Raw genomic sequence first — 17,376 nt, forward strand, 5'->3', positions numbered from 1 at the left:
TTGGCATTTAGGCTGGATGTGACGCCAGTTAGGAGTCGTTTTGGGGTCTGTTAGAGGCAGTGCTTAGTTTTCCTTAACACTTCCACACTGCAGGAGAGGAAGGAGGCCAAGCTGTCCTGCCTTCACCTACTAATGAGCTTTGTCATCTAGAGGTGTCTAATGGATTTTAAAATATTATTCTATCTACGCCCCCTGACCATTAAACTACCTTTAAATTAAAAAGAAATACATATTTTTACTCTGAACTGCCACCTCTGCTCAAACATGACATATGCAAATAACAAAAGTGAAAAGAAGAAAAATAATAAATGGATGGTTTGGGTATTTTTCCACATGAGTCTGGCTGGTCCACACCTGGCAACCCTGTCTGTCATTTTAAAACAGCTGAGTGACAGCCAGCCTGATTTCTGTTTTATTTGACACTTCGGTAAAATTGCCTTTAAGCATAAAATCTGCCACTACGGTTCAAGACTCAGCAATGAATGCGTCATTTTGAAGAACAAAAATGTGACTAGATTAAATAAAGACCATGTTTTTAATATCCTACAACAGGAAGTGGGTGTTCTGGTGTGACTGGAGTGGCGACTTCGTTCCAAAAGTCACACTTACACGTCTGGCTCGCTCAACAAAGCCCTTCAGCATGTGTGTAGTTTGTGTGTCCGTTTCCTCGCAGCAGTATTTATGTCTGTGCACAGGGCTACATGGCTAAATATGCTTGTCTTTACATCACATATAAGCAGATTAAGTAAATGAGGGCAGCAGGTCAGATCGGGGGTTAGAAGAGCACACTATTGGGGAGAAGGTTCAGTATTCACTGTAGGGAAAGTATACCATCCCTGTTAACTTTGGACATCGTCTGTGATGAGCAGCTCCCAGGAGTCACTTTGGAATTCCACTTGTACAGTACAGCCTCACACAGACACTATCAAATAGAGGACTGACCAGAGCCACCACAATGTAACTGATTCATTTGTGGACTATTGTTTTAGAGCTTTGGTATTGGCATTCTGGCCATCACCATAGTCATTTAAAAATACTGGTTTCCCTTTTTACTTACTGCCCGTACAAACTCTGCTACCCTTTGGTCAAAGCAGTATCTCTTATCTCTTTGTTATTTATAAGATATGTTTTTTTCAGGCTTTTCATGGCTTTATATAGAGAGGACAGCGGATAGAGTAGAAAACAGGGATGAGAGAGCAGGGGAGAGACATGCAGGAAAGAAGCCACAGGCCGGATTTGAACCCAGCAGAAGTCCAAGCAGGAAGACTGTTTCTTACTCATTCATTTGTCACCACTCGTTCACATCTCTCCCTTCTTTTTTTAATTTGCTCTCCCCACTCTAGTGATCAGCTGATCATGTACCTTAACTCTCTTAAGTACTAAGCTAATCATACTCTGCCACAACCTTGTTTATCTAATCATCATGCACCTGCCATATTTAAATGTGTCTCTTTCACAGTACGCCTGTCATTTCAGTTAGGACACTGCAACCTTCCTCCACCCCAGCCAACTCCATTCAGTTCATCAGCATCTAGTCAAGATCCTCACAGGTCTTGTGCTCATCTCATCCTGCATACCTCATTCTCCTCCTTCAAGCCAACTCACTGGTGTCCCAGTCCAGCTTCTCAGAAGTCTCCTCCTACACCAACACCAGTGTCTAGACTGCAAAGGGGTTATTCTATTCCTGTCATGGCCTTACTACCCCTGTACAAAACCATCACAATGGAGAGTAATCACCAAACACATCGCACATATCTCTTTCATCAAAATTGGTATACATTATTGTTAAATTTGTATTAAGTCTCTCCTGATTAATATAATTCTCACAGGGTCAGAGTTAAATTTTCACTTAGGAAAGTGATTACACTTTAACTATCTTATGGTGTTTAATTTTAACACTTAAGTGTTGATATTTACACATTAAAGTGTACACTTAATACAACACTGCGCTATTTCCTTTCACTTTGGGTGCATTTTTTAAAAATTTGATTATTGACACATTACAGAGCTCTATCCCTGCTTAATCAGGTTCGCCAGTCTGTAGGTAGGGTGTTCTTTGTTAAAGATGAAGCAAAAATAGACCCTTAGGGAATATCCATCAATTAAGTCTTGTACATCACCCTTTGCCTTTCCTCATTATACATGCAGAAAGTTACTAACTCAATGGATAACTTCAGTTATGATAAAAAAATATTAAATATCAGAAACAACAATAATCCACCAGAATTATGCAGTGATCACTGTACAATAGGCAATGTCGAAACACATCTAAAAACATCTCTCAAAGACATCTAAATAATCCACCCAACGGCATGATGGGGAAACTCCACTCATATATTCCCCAGATTTAAAAAGGCAGTGGGCAGAGCTTAAACCAGTTGAGTCTCTACAGAGTTGGATTAACAATGAATAGATCAACACTGTCAAATAACTTCCACAATGAACAGGAGTTAACTCAGAATGGATCTTAAATTATATTTGGGAGTTAAAATCAACGCTGATAACTTGGTTTGGATTGACGCGGCCAAACGTCAGAGCGGAAAAGCCCCATATGGTTTCTATGCAAGGGATAAACATGAGGCCTAGTGACCTTGACTTTTGACCTCCAAAATCTAAACTGTTCACCCTTGAATCAGAGTGGGCATATGTGATATCACACTCACAAGACTGGCCCAGATGTAGGTACAGATGGATAGACAGAGAACCTGAAAACATAATGCTTTTGGCCCCTGGTGGTCTAACAGACAAGCAGCTCTGTACACTTTAGATTTTATTATTCAGTTTCCCAAAGTTGGCATATTTCAAATCTTTTGCTGTTTGACAGTCATGCAGAAATACATTCTATGTGCCATGCTTGTTTAACAACATACACATTTGCATTAATGGTCTAGCATCAGTCTGTCTAGCTGTGCTGGGAACTTTAAGGTCAAAGATGTCCGTTTGCATCCACTTTTAATTAGCAGAGTGAATCACCCGCTGTTTGTTTTTGTTTTCCGTCTGTCAGAGGTCAGTTACTGCACGAGTGAAGAGTTTGCATCGACCACATCACACCGGAGATTTGCTCGTCCTCTCTGCCGCCTCACAGCAGGAAACCCTTCACTTTCCCCTGCCTTTATCATTTCCCTTGCTTATTTTTATGTACACGTAAAGTTTATTCACAGCTCAGATTTTACCAACTTCACAACCACACAGTGAAACTTTATTTAAACCCACTTCAACAGTCTACTTTTGACACTTTCTGTCCAGCACCACAGTAAATAAGACAGAAGTGGAGCAGAGTCATCCTGAAGCTTCCTCTGAGCCCACACATACCTGTCTAATCCCCTCCACCGTCTGCCCCGCAGTCTGCACCTCCAACACTTCCCCTGGACACTTTCTGGCAGCTTGGATTTATGTGTGAGTGTATGAAGGTTACAGAGTTCTTCTGAGAAGCAGGGCGATGTCTGTGAGACTGGCAGACGCACCGCCTGATTCAGAGGAAGAAGTCTAACAACACATAAAAACAAAGGACAATCTGTGTATTCAACAGTCTTTAAAAGTCCATCACTGTGATTTACAACATGCTTTCTGTTTTGATGGTGAAGAGCAAGAATCCTCACATTCCCTGAGATCATGACAAAACTGAGAGCAAAGTAGTATTTGAAATGTCACAGTGGAGTTATATGTGAGGTGTGAGTGAACAGAGCCAAACTTCAGATTCAGGGCCCACTCTTTGCCTAATCCTCTCATATTTTCTCTCATATTTCTGTGTCGAACTTTAAACAGAAGTAAAGAAAGGTACCACAACAAAAGATGTCTTGTTGGAACTTACACTAGGAACACAGAAAGTAATATGTGCTATATGAATGCTCCTGAGCCTTAAGAAAAACCATGCTCAACGGAGGTGAAAGGTCTCACTATACAGCAGGATTCAGTTTAGAGAGGTTTTTCTTCCAGTTGGCTCTGAAAATGTCCGATAGAGATTCATCAGGGGGCCAGCTGTTGTTTTAATAATGTGAAATTTAGAATTTCCACTTGTGGGACTAATAAAGGAATATCTTATCTTATCTTAGAGAAGATTTGGTATGTTTTTCATGGGCGCAACCCACATAATCAGCTCTGCTGCTCATCTCACAAGTGCATGTTCCTTACAAATGTGGCATCATTTAAAAGAGAAATGGCTTTCAAACAGCATAAGATTTATTGCCAAGAAGCATTGTTACAACAAAGAAATAATCTACCAAACACAAATTTCCTTACTTTTTGTGCTAAATTTATATCCGCTTCTGGCATCAGTACATGTTATTATTTACAAATTAAAACAGAAAGAAGAAAGATTAAAAGAATTAAGGGTTAACTTAATTGTTTCTTAAGATGAGCTATAGAAAATAAGAAGGTCGGGTTGGTTTGGATTAATCTGATTCGAGTCTTTCTGAAAAATGGTGTCTCATAAACATTGTTTGAGGCTGGTAATCCATCCGCACAACAGGGCACAATAATCAAAATGAGTTTATACTCCTCATCGGTTATTCAGTCATCCAGCTCTACTTTAGATTCACACTCACACCAGTGTTTCCCAAATGACCCAAGAACAGCGAGGGAGGCCTATAGTATTCAAACAAGCTGTCTACCTTTATTTAAAACACAATTTAATTATTTTTCAGTCTAAAACCTTCCAGCCCAGCCAAGTCAGATGTTAGGGGGATTCACTGAAGCACAGGCAGGTGTGATGTGCAGTCACACATGGAGACACACAGCCCTTTGTATCACAGACACATCTGACTATAAAGGAAGCTATCTTGGCTTCTTCATCCATCTATCCTCTGACTGGCCCCACAACCCTTAATCTGTTCAAGATCATACCTGGAAGGCTGATTTCTGAGGACACATGGAAGAGAGAAGTTGAATTTGGGATATCATTGACATGTATCAAAATCTAAATTGCTCCAGTCAAAAATTATTCTAGTTATATCTTGACTGTTTTAGCTGTCCATCCATTACCTTATACCGATTTTCCTGTTTGGAGCTGCATGGCTCTCATCTTAGCTATCCTTGGGTAGAAAACGCAATAGATCTAGAAGTGTTCCCAATCTCAGGGGGATCACTACCCAGAGACCCCAGTCACCAACAGACACATACACCAACAGGGAATTATGTTCCTTTTCAACATTCAGGTATAAATGCTTTGTGCTGAAGTTCCTCAGTTCATACTTAAAATGGTATATATCTGATAGCTCAGACTAGTGATGGGAATTTCAGCTTTTTTTTTTTAGTGATCAGGATATAAGAACCGACTTGTTCTTGAACGACACATCATGACTCCATTGTAACTAGTTGCCTTGATTTGAGTTGCTTTAGCAAACATAGCTAAAGCTAACCCTTTTACATAGATAATCTGTGTTTATAGCTTACATAGCTGCTTTTTGAGCTCAGCTTTAGCTATTTTAACTACGTAGCTATGTTATCTAAAGCTAAGTTAGCTTTAGCAACATGAGCTTTAGCAAACAAAGCTAAAGTTTACTTAGCTACATAGATAAGTAGCTCATGTAGCTACTTTGTCAGCTTGGCTTGAGCTACATTAACTATGTAGTTATGTAGCCATGTTATCTACAGTTAGTTACCTTTAGCAATGTGAGCTTTAGTAAACATAGCTAAAGTTAATTTAGCTACGTAGATAATGTAGATATGATGCTTATGTAGCCACCTTGTTAGCTTAGCTTTAGCTACGTTATCTTCATAACTTACACAGCTAACAAATCTATGTAAGCTACATGTGTTGTGTTAGAGTGTTTTCATTGAGGTCAAGTGTTTTTTTTCTGTTTACTCGACTTTTTACAGATTTCACAGGTCAAGTTTTTTTTTTACTTTTAGTGGTCTTACCATCTTACCATTCTCACATCTTTACGGGCCAATCAGAGCAACAAAACATGTGACATAGCCGTTACTGAAGCTCACCACAATGGAGGAGTAAACTCCATAGAGAGCTGCATAACGTAAACCACAGCAACTGTAGACATGTCAGTAAACAACTTTGAAGTTTTTGAAACGAAAACAACTCAATGCTATTCTTTGTTCTTCTTTTAACGAAGAAATGTTGTCAAGTTCTGATAAAACTGGCGCTTTAGCAGCATACACGCTAATGTCTTCCGCCATAATTGCACCATCTTCTCACTGTTTGCATATGTCAAAACTCTACAGCACCCAAAAGTACTGCCCCTCGATGCTGATTGGTCCTGTCATTACCTAACCGGACCCACACGGCTCAGATGGGAGCGCTGCAAGACAGATTTGCCAGCAAGGCTAAGCTCACACTAGAGGCCTTAGTGCTCAATTCTGATCTTTTCTCAGATCTGATTCTTTTGTTTGCCTGTTCATAGAGCAGTCAACTTCCAAAAGATCAGATTCATGAAAGTGGCCTGAATCTGATTCAAAGAGGTCAGATTCAATGTGACTTGTGCTGTTCCCACTGCTGGAAAAAAAAATCAGATATGAGTCACACGTGGACAAAAAAATCAGATTCAGGTCACTTTTAACTGCAGTGTGAACGTAGCCTAAGAAACACGGAAATGGGCGAATCCATCTGCTTTGCAAGATGCTAAACAGCATCTCAGCTAAATGGTCTGTGAAAGCAGACGTTCTTGAAAGAGGCAGGCAAGTGAGGGCAGATATGATGTCTTCATGGAAGGTGTATTGTTAGAGCATTGTGTGGATCTAATTTCTAAAGTGCAGTCACTTGGTATCAAAGTGCTCAAAATGAATTGTTAATCCCTGATGGTGCATTGTCTGAACAACCCCAAAGAGACAAAACCAGGCACACTCACACAAACATCTACGAACAATGTAGTCACCAATTAAAAACCAGGAACCCTGCTGTAAGGCAACAGCACTAACCACTGCAGCACCATGCAGGCCATTGTTTTAGCTATTTCCACTAGAAAACACCAAGCAACAGTCTCAGGCTTTGGTGAAGAACATCTCCAGAGCCAACAGGAAAGACGCTGTTATTTAACATGCCAATATCAGAGAAAATATCATAGAATAGGTGCCAAATTACATCAAAGTCATTACTACAGAGGAGGAAGGAATACCTGACTTTCTTTCTGTCTTTATGTATATGTATATGACTGTCTGTTGCGTATTTAAGGACCCTTTCAACAGATTGACTTTATGCCTGGCAGGTGTGTTACTGAGACCCCGGAGGAACAGAGCTGATCGGATGAGCAGTCTTTGAGAACCCTGGAAGCAACCTTAGCAATCTGGCCACTCCAAACTTCCACTCAAATAAAGGCTTTTTGGCAGCGAAGCCGCATTGTTTGAGGCTAGATCAGTGTGTTTGTGTGTGCGAGAGAAACAAAGACTTGGGCAGTGTGTAAGAGAGTCAGTGATGGGGAACACACAGTGTGGAGTGGTCTGTGAATCCAGGTCTAAAGGTCTGCACGTTTCACTAACTGCAGCTATACGTTGAGTGACACTTTCACACAGCAACCTCCCCTCCGGCCCAAACAAAACAGCCTCTGTGCTCTCCACGGTGCGTCCGACTGAAACACACACTCAGCTCACACACTCGCACAAAATCAACCCACTATTCTGTTTCCCACAGTCACTAACCCCGCCAGGAATCCTCACCTTCATCTTTGCACTGTGCAGCCAAAAGTAACACAAGTCAGCCGAAGGTAAAGAAATCCTCTAATCTCTGGATGCTGCTTATCATACAATTAAACAGTACACAATGGAGGGTTAATGATGCTGAATATCATCATGATTAATTCCTGGTTTGGCAGAAAGAAGCTCAGTTTTTTTACAGGATTTTGCTTGCTGACTCACCCGTCACTGACACACTAAACTGAGACAAAAAGAGAGTGAAGAATAAGGCAGGCAGAGATGAAGAGAGACTGAGGGTTTCAATAATTTACAAGGATGAATGCAACAGAAAGAGAAACTGTGGAGGATTTATTTCTTTGGAGAAAGTTACTTTCTTGCGAAGCACTAGTTTGGGCCAGTTTGCCACCAAATAATGTGCATATTCTGCACAGTGATTTCTTCAGGCGCCCTCTTTGCCATTGATTTTTTGCGTCCATCTTCTAAGGCGGGGGTTTCTAAACATTTCAGCCAAAGGCCCCCCAAAATGAGCCTGGAGATCCCCACTGTCCCTGGTGGTCGTTAAAGCATGTAATGTTGTACAAAGCATCATTTTTTAGCATTGCTTTCATTTATGGCCTAAGTCTCACTAAATCACTGTAGTTTATTTTAAATCAAACTCATTTCATATTCTAATTTTACAATAAAGTGTAAAATATACTTTTTAAAATAGCTTTACATTTTTATTTGATTTTTTGGAAGGCATCTAGCAACCTCCTTTGATGTGTAGCAACTCCTTCACTGGGTTCTGACCTCCTTTTTGGAAACTACTGCTCTGTGTGAATGAGACCGCCAATCTCCACAGAATAAGGGCACTAAGCAGACCACAATTAAAGCAAATTGATCTACAGCTTTCCATTTTCCTTCCTCAGTGCCCCACATAAGGTTTTTTCCTTCCTTAAAAGTTACCTGACAACTTTAAAGACAATCCAACAGATCAATTTCAACTCGCAGCGGCCTGAATCCAGCGTGACTACTTCTCCTTGCACCAGCATCATAATGAGCGGAGACGATTACTCATCCAGACCCCCAGGGGAGGGTCTACAGTCTGCTTTTGTCACTGTTACATAAGGAACCCCCTTCTTGTAGTCAACAGAGTATGGAGGAGTTCGTGTTTGGCAAGGCAGAGACTCCTCAGGGTCTCTATGCCGATTACGGGCGGACCCTGACATTCATTCATCTTCTAATGGAGGGATTCCTCACCCTCATGGTGCACATATGTTTGAATGCTGGTCCATTATGATGCAGCAAACAACACATTTGTCTCTGCAGATTGGCATTTTAAAGATTCTGTAGGGAATTTTTGGCTGTTTATGAAACAGACAGAGATTAATGGTGATAATTCTTCATGAGCTATAAAAGGAGAAGACACCATCTGCAACAAGTATGAATAATTCTTTTAAAAGATTTATAACACTGTTAACTGCTGCTGTCAGGGGGTAGGTACCCAACAAAGTGATTAACAGCACATTAGCCTTATTCTTAAGTTTTACAAGGCAAAGATTACTAAAAGAAAGCAGGATAAGAATCAGACACAACATCAGCACAAACTTCTGCACAGAAGCCTTAAGTGAAAGTCTGCTTCCAGGCGCTTTCCGTGCCTATCAGATCTAATATCGCATACATCAACCTCTTCCTGTATCTCAAGCTGTCCTAGATTCTGCAGATAACTTAAGTTTGTGTGTTTTTGTTGCACAAGCTTCTCAGTGAGAGTACCACAGCTGAATGCTTTTGCTTTTCGCATTTAGTTTGGAATAAAAAGGGACTTGCAAAGACAGAGTGCTGCATTTTCAAAATCAAATTAGGCAGCAAAGTTTCATCAGAGAAGCTGAGGCCTCAGAGTCTGCTCAGTAAAGTATTCACAGTTTCAATACAGTGCCTATAAAAAGTGTTCACCTCCTTAAATGTTTTAACCTTTTACTGATTTTATAAATCAATCAATGTCAAAAAGTGAAGTGAAGTGCTTCCACATATGGATACTGCAATTTTACTCCATTCTTCTTTGCAAAACTGCTCAAGCTCTGTCAGGTTGCATGGCGTCAACAGCCATTTTCAAGTCCAGACACAAATTCTCTATTGGATTGAGGTCTGGGCTCTGACTCAACCACTCCAGAACATTCACCTTGTTGTCTTTAAACCATTTCTGTGTAGCTTTCACTGTTCGCTTTGGGTCATTTTATTGCTGGAAAATAAATCTTCTCCTTAGCAGTAATTCTCTTGCTGACTGAAATACAATGTCCTCCAAGATTTTCCTGTATTTTGCCACATTCATTTTACCCTCTACATCTACAAGCCTTCCAGTGCCAGCTGCCAAGGAGCATTCCCACAGCATGATGCTGCCACCATCTGTGCTGCGTGTTTGTGGTGATGTGCAGTGTTTGGTGTCCAGCAAACATAGCGTTTAATCTGATGGCCAAAATGCACCATTTTGGTCTTGTCAGACCAAAGAGCTTTTTTCCACTTGACCATAGAGTCCCCCACATGCTTTCTCTTTGCCACTCTCCCATAAACCTTTACTAGTGAAAAACCCAGGCAACAGTTGTATGCAGGGCCTCTCCCATCTGAGCTGCTGAATCTTGGAACTCCTTCAGAGTAGTCATATGTGTCTTGGTGGCCCCTCTCATTAGTCCCTTTCTTGCACGGTCGCTCAGTTTGTGAGGACGGCCTGATCTTGGCAGATTTACACATGTGCCATATTCCTGTCATTTCTTGATGATGGTTTCTTTGTATCCATCCCCTGATTTTTACTTTTCTGAGTTGCTTGAAATGTTCTTTTGTCTTCACTGTGTAATGGTAGCCAGGAATACTGATTAACCAGTGACTGGACCTTCCAGACACAGGTGTCTTTATACTATTACTTGAGACATATTCACTGCACTCAGGGGATCCCTATTTCACAAATTTTAAGAGAACTAGCACCAACTGGTTGGAACTCTGTTAAATTCAGTCAGTCGCTTTAAAGGAGGTGAATTTTTATGCAACCATTTATTTTACTGTTTTGTGTAATTGACATAACATGAAAAAGCTGAGTTATATTGACCATGATTGGTTAGTATAAAGTAAAACATCCAAGGGGTAACTACTTTTCATAGGCACTGTATTAGAAAAACAAAGCTATAAAACAGACTTTTAATATGTGTGGAAATATTTGGGTATAGTCGTTCATTTTCTGCACAGCTACATGAAGGATGTGAGTCTGCAATCACTAGGTTGAATCAAATCAGGATTTTATAACAGTATCGTGCAGCTTCAGTGTGCAGACATGCGTGTGCATGCATGAGTGTGCAGGATTTTGGTCTAAGTGTGTCTGCAGGAAACCAATCTGACCCTCGGGATTAGTGGCGGACTTGGTGAGTGACTCTCTTTCTGTTCCAGATGTTTATCACGTCATAAAGGCCTCAAGCCCTCTGCTAGAAATAGGTAAGAACACAACCTCCTTTCAACACACAAGCTGTACACAACCTGCAGCACAAGTTGAAGCAATGATAAGAAATCCCCTCTGTAAGCATCAGCAGCATGTCAACCCACAACCACAAGCTTCCCTTTTCTGACCCTTGAAGCATCATTGACGCTAAAAGATAGCACAGATATGCAACACTTAAACACCTGTGTCCACTTTAATCTCCTAAGCACAAAATATGGTGATTATGACAGTTATATTGCTGCACCAAATCAGACTCAAACAAAAACATGCCTCTTCAGGACTTAATATTCTAAATTGGAAACTTGGCTGTTTGATGCAGAAACAGTTGGCAACCTTTCTGCTTGAAACAACAAATCCACATGCCTTTCACTGTATCAATTATAAAAATGTCAAGCTTAAGACATATAAAAACCTGGCTGTCTCAAAAACACCAGCATAAATTTGCCCTTTCGAACACTATTGCGCCTTGTTCCGCCCGTGCCAGCCGTGCGTAATGAGCGCTGTGTGGCTGGAGCGCACCAGCTGGCTGCACAAGAAAAGGTGTCAGTCAGCATTCAAACACACTTTCACACACTCACACTATCAATCTGAACAGTTGCTACGTTCTCGTAACCATAATACACCCAACCACGCGCTGACAAGTCACAACTGATATTAAAATGGTGCGAAGGGAAACACTTCCCTCAGGTGTTGGATGAGTTTTCAGCCTTACGTATTCACTAAAGGGTATCATATTTTAAAATAAAAGGCAGCTGTGCACGTGTAAATGTCAGCGTTACAGGTTTCAGGATTTTTAGGGCATTAAGAATGATGAGACACCATCAAGATAGCCACGTTGGCCTCTGGAACGAGACTCGTGCACCTCTCATTCAGCGGTGCACCAGAGCTTCTCTTCAGGGCGTCTAGACATGTACTGCAACTTTTATCCAAAAGAATCTCTTTGATGATGACGCGCTTCAGCCAGCTGAGGAAAAGTTTTAAAAAATCTTACCGAGATACTGTCGGAGGTCTAACAGGATTTTCGGGGGTCCTCCGTTCAGCTGGTAAAACAGGGAGCCGAAACAGAAGAAGAAGAGCGTAGCCATGCAGAAACCATAACCTCTCAGAGAAAATCGCAACGGTATCGCAGAGAGTAAGCTGCTGTACTTTCTGTTGTTTCGCTCTCTGATGTGGTTGGGAGTCTGGTTGTTGCTATGAAGGGGACTGCTGTTGAAATTCTTCATCATCTCCTCCTCACAAAGCGCCGTGGAAAGTCACCCATCCGCCTGTGGAAAGTGAAACTTGTCGCTTTGAGATCATTTGACTCCGTCGGGGCCAGTTATTTTTTTGAAGGGGGGGGGGGGGGACGCGCAGGCAACCCAGCTCTGCTCCTCAAGCTGCCGCAGCCACGGGGTTGTTTTTGCGCACGGCGTTTTCGCTTCTGCTCGGCCTCTCTTCGTCTGCGCTCGTTGGATGACTGCTCCTTCCTTCCGTCCTTCCAGCTCAAGTTAAGGTTCCATCCTTCTGCTTCGGAGTCCTTTTTGAGGGTGTCAGATTACTGGACGTGGAAAGAGGAAAAAACTTCTAGCTCAGAGGATTTGGGTTGGCTTGAAGTGCGTAAAACAGCGACACCCAGTGCGCAGAGTGAGAAAGAGGGAGTCTGGGCATTCAGGGGGACGAGTTTGATTAGTGACGGTCTAGACTGAGACTGACATGAGGTCAGCAGAGTTTTACCCTTCCTGCATAATCACTGCTTTCATTCCAGCCTAGACAGTTATCGTTTATCAAAACTTTTCGATCTCATAATGAAGATCTGCATTTTCTTAGTTTGGAGGTTACATTTACGTTCAATCAGGGGAGTTAGGTAAATAAGACAAAGGTGAACATTCATTTTACATTGGTGTGATACTGAATTATGGTCAGGGAACTTCTAGCGCTAAAACTCTACAGAGAAATAGGAGGATCGAAAGGTATCTGCCCTGAGTGGCTGCAAAATGTATCCCCTGGAGCAGAGATGTCAAACTCAATCACAGCAGGGGCCAAATTCTGAATTTAGGTCTAACCTGAGGGCCTAACTGGGGAAAAATCTCCCATAAACTGCCAACCTCATCTTCACCGGTAATGAATTATAGGGAGAAAAAAACGTAACATTGATGATAAATGATTTTGAGATTAAAAAAATATATAAAAATCAAAGTTAACCAATTGAAGCCTGAAAGGGTTTAAATCATGATCTATAATAGTTCAAGTACAATTTTTTTTTCTTTAAATCATGAGTTTAAAAGGTCAAAATATGAGGCACAAACTTTAACATTTTGAATTGAAAGGTCAATATTTGGGATTAAAAGTTATATTTAAGAGTTAAAAATGTCTAGATATGAGAAAAAAAATCCAAATCAAGGGTTTAGAAGGTGAAAATATGAGCTAATATTCAAACTCAAGAGTTTTGAAGGTCATAATATACGATAAAATTTTAAATAATGAATTTTCAATGTCAAAATGTGAGATAAAATTAAAAATATTTAGTAATAAAGGTCAAAAAATGAGCTAAAAATGTAAGATTTTAAATAGAAAAGGTTATTATTTGCGATTAAAATTCAAAGTTTTGAGTTGAAAATGTCAAAATGTAAGATCAAAATCAATTCATGAGTTTAAAACGTTAAAAAATGAATCTAAATGGTCAAAATATGAGATAAAACTCAAAATTATAACTTGAAAAGATTAAATATTATATAAAAAAATCAAAACCATAACTTTAAGTCATAATTGTGAGATACATAAAAAAAATAAATAAAAACACAAATTTCTTTTCCCACATTCCTGACTTTTTATCAAATTATTTTAACTCTTAACTATTTCTTATTTTTGAAAAACAAGGATATTTTCAGTCATAAAGGTTAAGTTTACATTGTTAAAATGGAGGAAATCTGCAGACCTCATTCTGGTGGTCCAGTTATAATAAAAATATCATATGATCTGGTGGGCCGTGTATAACTGTTTCACAGGACAGATTTGGCCCCCAGGCCTTGAGTTTGACACCCCTGCCCTAGAGTCTAGACACTGGTGGAGGTGTGTGCTGATGATGTCAGCTGAGGCTTATGGGAGTGCAAAAGCTGCAAATAAAAGTTGACCTGACAATGGCTGAGGATGTCTTCTGAGGTGGGCAGGATGAAGAATGAGATGAAAGTGTGGAGGCTGAGTGAATATGGGGAGGTGGAGGATTACACAATAAAATAGTGGAGGAGAAAGTTAAAAAAAAAAAAACAGCAACAATAAAAGTGGAGCAGTACTAATGGACAGATGTGACCAGCTGATAAGATTACATGTAAATGAATGAGCATTATCGAAAAGCCGGTCGAACATACTTAAATAATCAGATACTGTTTTATTCACTGCACTGGAAAAATTGCTCGAAATTTATTTAGGTCTGTGTTTATCTTATTAAAGTAACATTTTCTATTTTCATTTGAGTTTTTAAAACATAAATGTTGATAGATGTTCAATTATATGTAGTGGCAATTTTACTGCCTAACAATAATTTTTGTGACTTTAAGAGTTATTGCTTAACTGTTTTTATTGTAGCACCCAGAGATATGTTGAATAGAGACTTGACTTAAAGCACCAGTGGAATGTTTTCTGGGTGAAACAAACTGAATTAATACTGACCATTTTTAATGACTGACAAAAGCAAACCAGACAATAAATGTTAAGACCGAATATTTATATGAAGTTGTTTTACATTGCTGTCTCCTGCAGGCTGGTAGATGTCACATGAGGTGATTTACATTTATTTCTTTGCAGAAGATTGCACATTTGAGCCACATGATAGGCTTTTAGATATAGAAGAGTATTTTGCCAGGTACACTACTACACTCCACTACTAGTATTCATCCCCTTGGATGTTTAACCCTTTTACTGATTTTACATATCAGTCATAGTAAATATCATTTCGCTTTTCTGACAAAAAATAATCTACAAAAAAACTCCTTAATGTCAAAGTGAAAACAGATTTATACAAAGTAATGTTGAATGTAAACAATGTATAAGTAAAATAAGTGACTGCAAAAATATTCACCCCTCTAAAAGTTACTAAAATAAATTTAACAAATGTCTAGTCAATTAGTGCTAGTAGTCTCACAATTACTGAAATGAGGATCACCTGAGTGCAGTGAATGTGTGGTATAAAGACACCTGTGTCTGGAGGGCCCACTCATTGGTTCGTCAGTGTTCCTGGCTGATAGAGAAAAGGTTATTGAAAAGTTTAAGTCAGGGCATGGATACAAAAAATTATAAGTCACTGAACATATGAACATGTTCATATCTGCCAAGATAAGGCCGTCCTCAAAACTTCAGTGACCACGCAAGAAGGAGAATAGTGACAGAAGCCACAAATACAACTAGGAATACTCTGAAGGAGTTACAAGATTCAGCAGCTCAGATAGGAGAGACTCCAAATACGACAACTGTTGCCCGGGTTTTTCACCACTCGAAGCTTCATGGGGGAGTGGCAAAGAGAAAGCATGTGGGAGACTCCACGGTCAAGTGGAAGAAAGTTCTTTGGTCTGACAAGACCAAAATAGTGCTTTTTGACTACAGACAAGACGCTCTGTTTGGTGGACACCAGACACTACACATCACCACAAATACACCATCTCTGCTGTAAAGCACAGTTGTGGCAGCATCATGCTGTGGGGATGCTCCCATCAGCCAGCTCTGAAAGGCTTGTAGAGGTAGAGGGTAAAATGAATGTGGCAAAATAAAGAGAAAATCTTGAGGGACATTGTATTCAGTCAGCAAAAGAACTATGGCTAAGGAGAAGATTTCTTTTCCAGCAATACAATGACCCAAAGCGAACAGTGAAACCACAAAGACATGGTTTTAAATCAACAAAGTGAATGTTCTGGAGTGGCCGAGTCAGAGCCCAGACCTCAATCCAATAGAGAATATGTGTCTGGACTTGAAAAGGTTTGTTCACGCCATGCAACCCGACAGAGCTTGAGCAGTTTTGCAAAGAATTTGGTCAAATCTTGACTGGAAATCTTGGCAGACACCAAACACTACACACCACCACAAACACACCTTCCCCACTGTGAAGTACAGTGGTGGCAGCATCATGTTGTGGGGATGTATCTCGGCAGCCAGCCCTGAAAGGCTTGTAGATGTAGAGGGGGAAAATGAATGCAGCAAAATATAGAAAAATCCTGGAGTATAATCTAATCCAGTTTACAAGAAAACAACAGCTCAGAGTAGATCTCTTTTCCAGCAAGAATATGACATGAAGCATACAGTGAAAGCTACACAGAAATGGTTTGAAGATAACATGGTGAATATTCTGGAGTAGTTTTGCAAAAAAAAAGAATGGAGTAAAAATACAGAGTCCAGATGTGCAAGCCACAGGTGACACCAAAAATCACTGAAAGAAAAAAATTCTGTGTGGCTTCCTGAGTGTGGCATGAGAATTATCTCTTAATATAGAAAAAAAACACCTTTTAAATTCATTCTTAAAACACTTCTTTCATTTTTATAATTGTAAGAAAGATTTAAGGCTGGACTGAGCTCATTAAGCGGCTCAAATTTGACCTACCGGCCACCTATCAAGTTGATCCATCCTTTGATGTTAAAAGGTCAATGGGCAAAATGGTTCACTTTAACAGAAACATTAAAGTGTCCTTGGATGTAGGTGAATTATTCATATAGATAAAATGGAACAAGAGGTGTTGTTACCCCTTTGAAATAAGGGTGTAAATGTTTGATGTGCTGAAAAAAAAGCTGCAGACTGGTACTTGCTCCCCTCTCCTCCTTATGTGTGTTTCAAACTTTCCCTTCTCCCTCAGGCCGGCTGTAAGGACTTTACACTGAGCCATATATCTTTCCACAGCCAGGGTTAGAACCCACCATTAACACTACACCTGCACTTTGAAAGCGACAACAACAGTCATTCAGCACAGAAACTACCTTAGAGAGAGGCTGACGCACTTTCACTGGCGACAGATACAGCAGTCAGGGGAGCAACAACGGCTGCACAAAACAATTTGGCTTTAAAGACTAAAGGTAATAAAATAAAAAAGCTGGATGATTTTGTCGAGGACCCATTGGACTGACTGCTCCACAGGTAAATGAATTGTAAATAGTGCAGTGTTGTATTTTGCAAGCTAGGCATAAGGAAATGTGGAAGCATTATAGCTTTATAGCTGTGCCATCCAAATCACCCATGCAGCACTGGAGTTTATTACAAAGACCTGCAGTTTGGGTGTTTTAGAGCTCTGTAAATCAGCTTTTGTCAAATCAAAACCACTGACTGTGGGATTTAAACTAAGTCTACCTGATGGTGTGATACCTGGAGCACATGGAGGAAG

General features: G+C 40.2%; 1 protein-coding gene across 1 annotated transcript in view; it reads right to left on the reverse strand.

Annotated features, from left to right (window-relative positions):
• usta (uronyl 2-sulfotransferase a) overlaps window positions 1-12,509 on the reverse strand; it is a 98,196-nt gene extending 85,687 nt beyond the window's left edge. Inside the window, exon 1 of the mRNA XM_041804780.1 lies at window positions 12,033-12,509. Coding sequence (XP_041660714.1) covers window positions 12,033-12,267 — 235 coding nt within the window. The 5' untranslated portion in view covers window positions 12,268-12,509. The remainder of the gene's footprint in view (window positions 1-12,032) is intronic.
• Between the last annotated feature and the right edge of the window lie 4,867 nt (window positions 12,510-17,376).

The sequence above is a fragment of the Cheilinus undulatus genome, linkage group 14 (genome assembly GCF_018320785.1).
Source record: "Cheilinus undulatus linkage group 14, ASM1832078v1, whole genome shotgun sequence".
Lineage (NCBI taxonomy): Eukaryota > Metazoa > Chordata > Actinopteri > Labriformes > Labridae > Cheilinus > Cheilinus undulatus.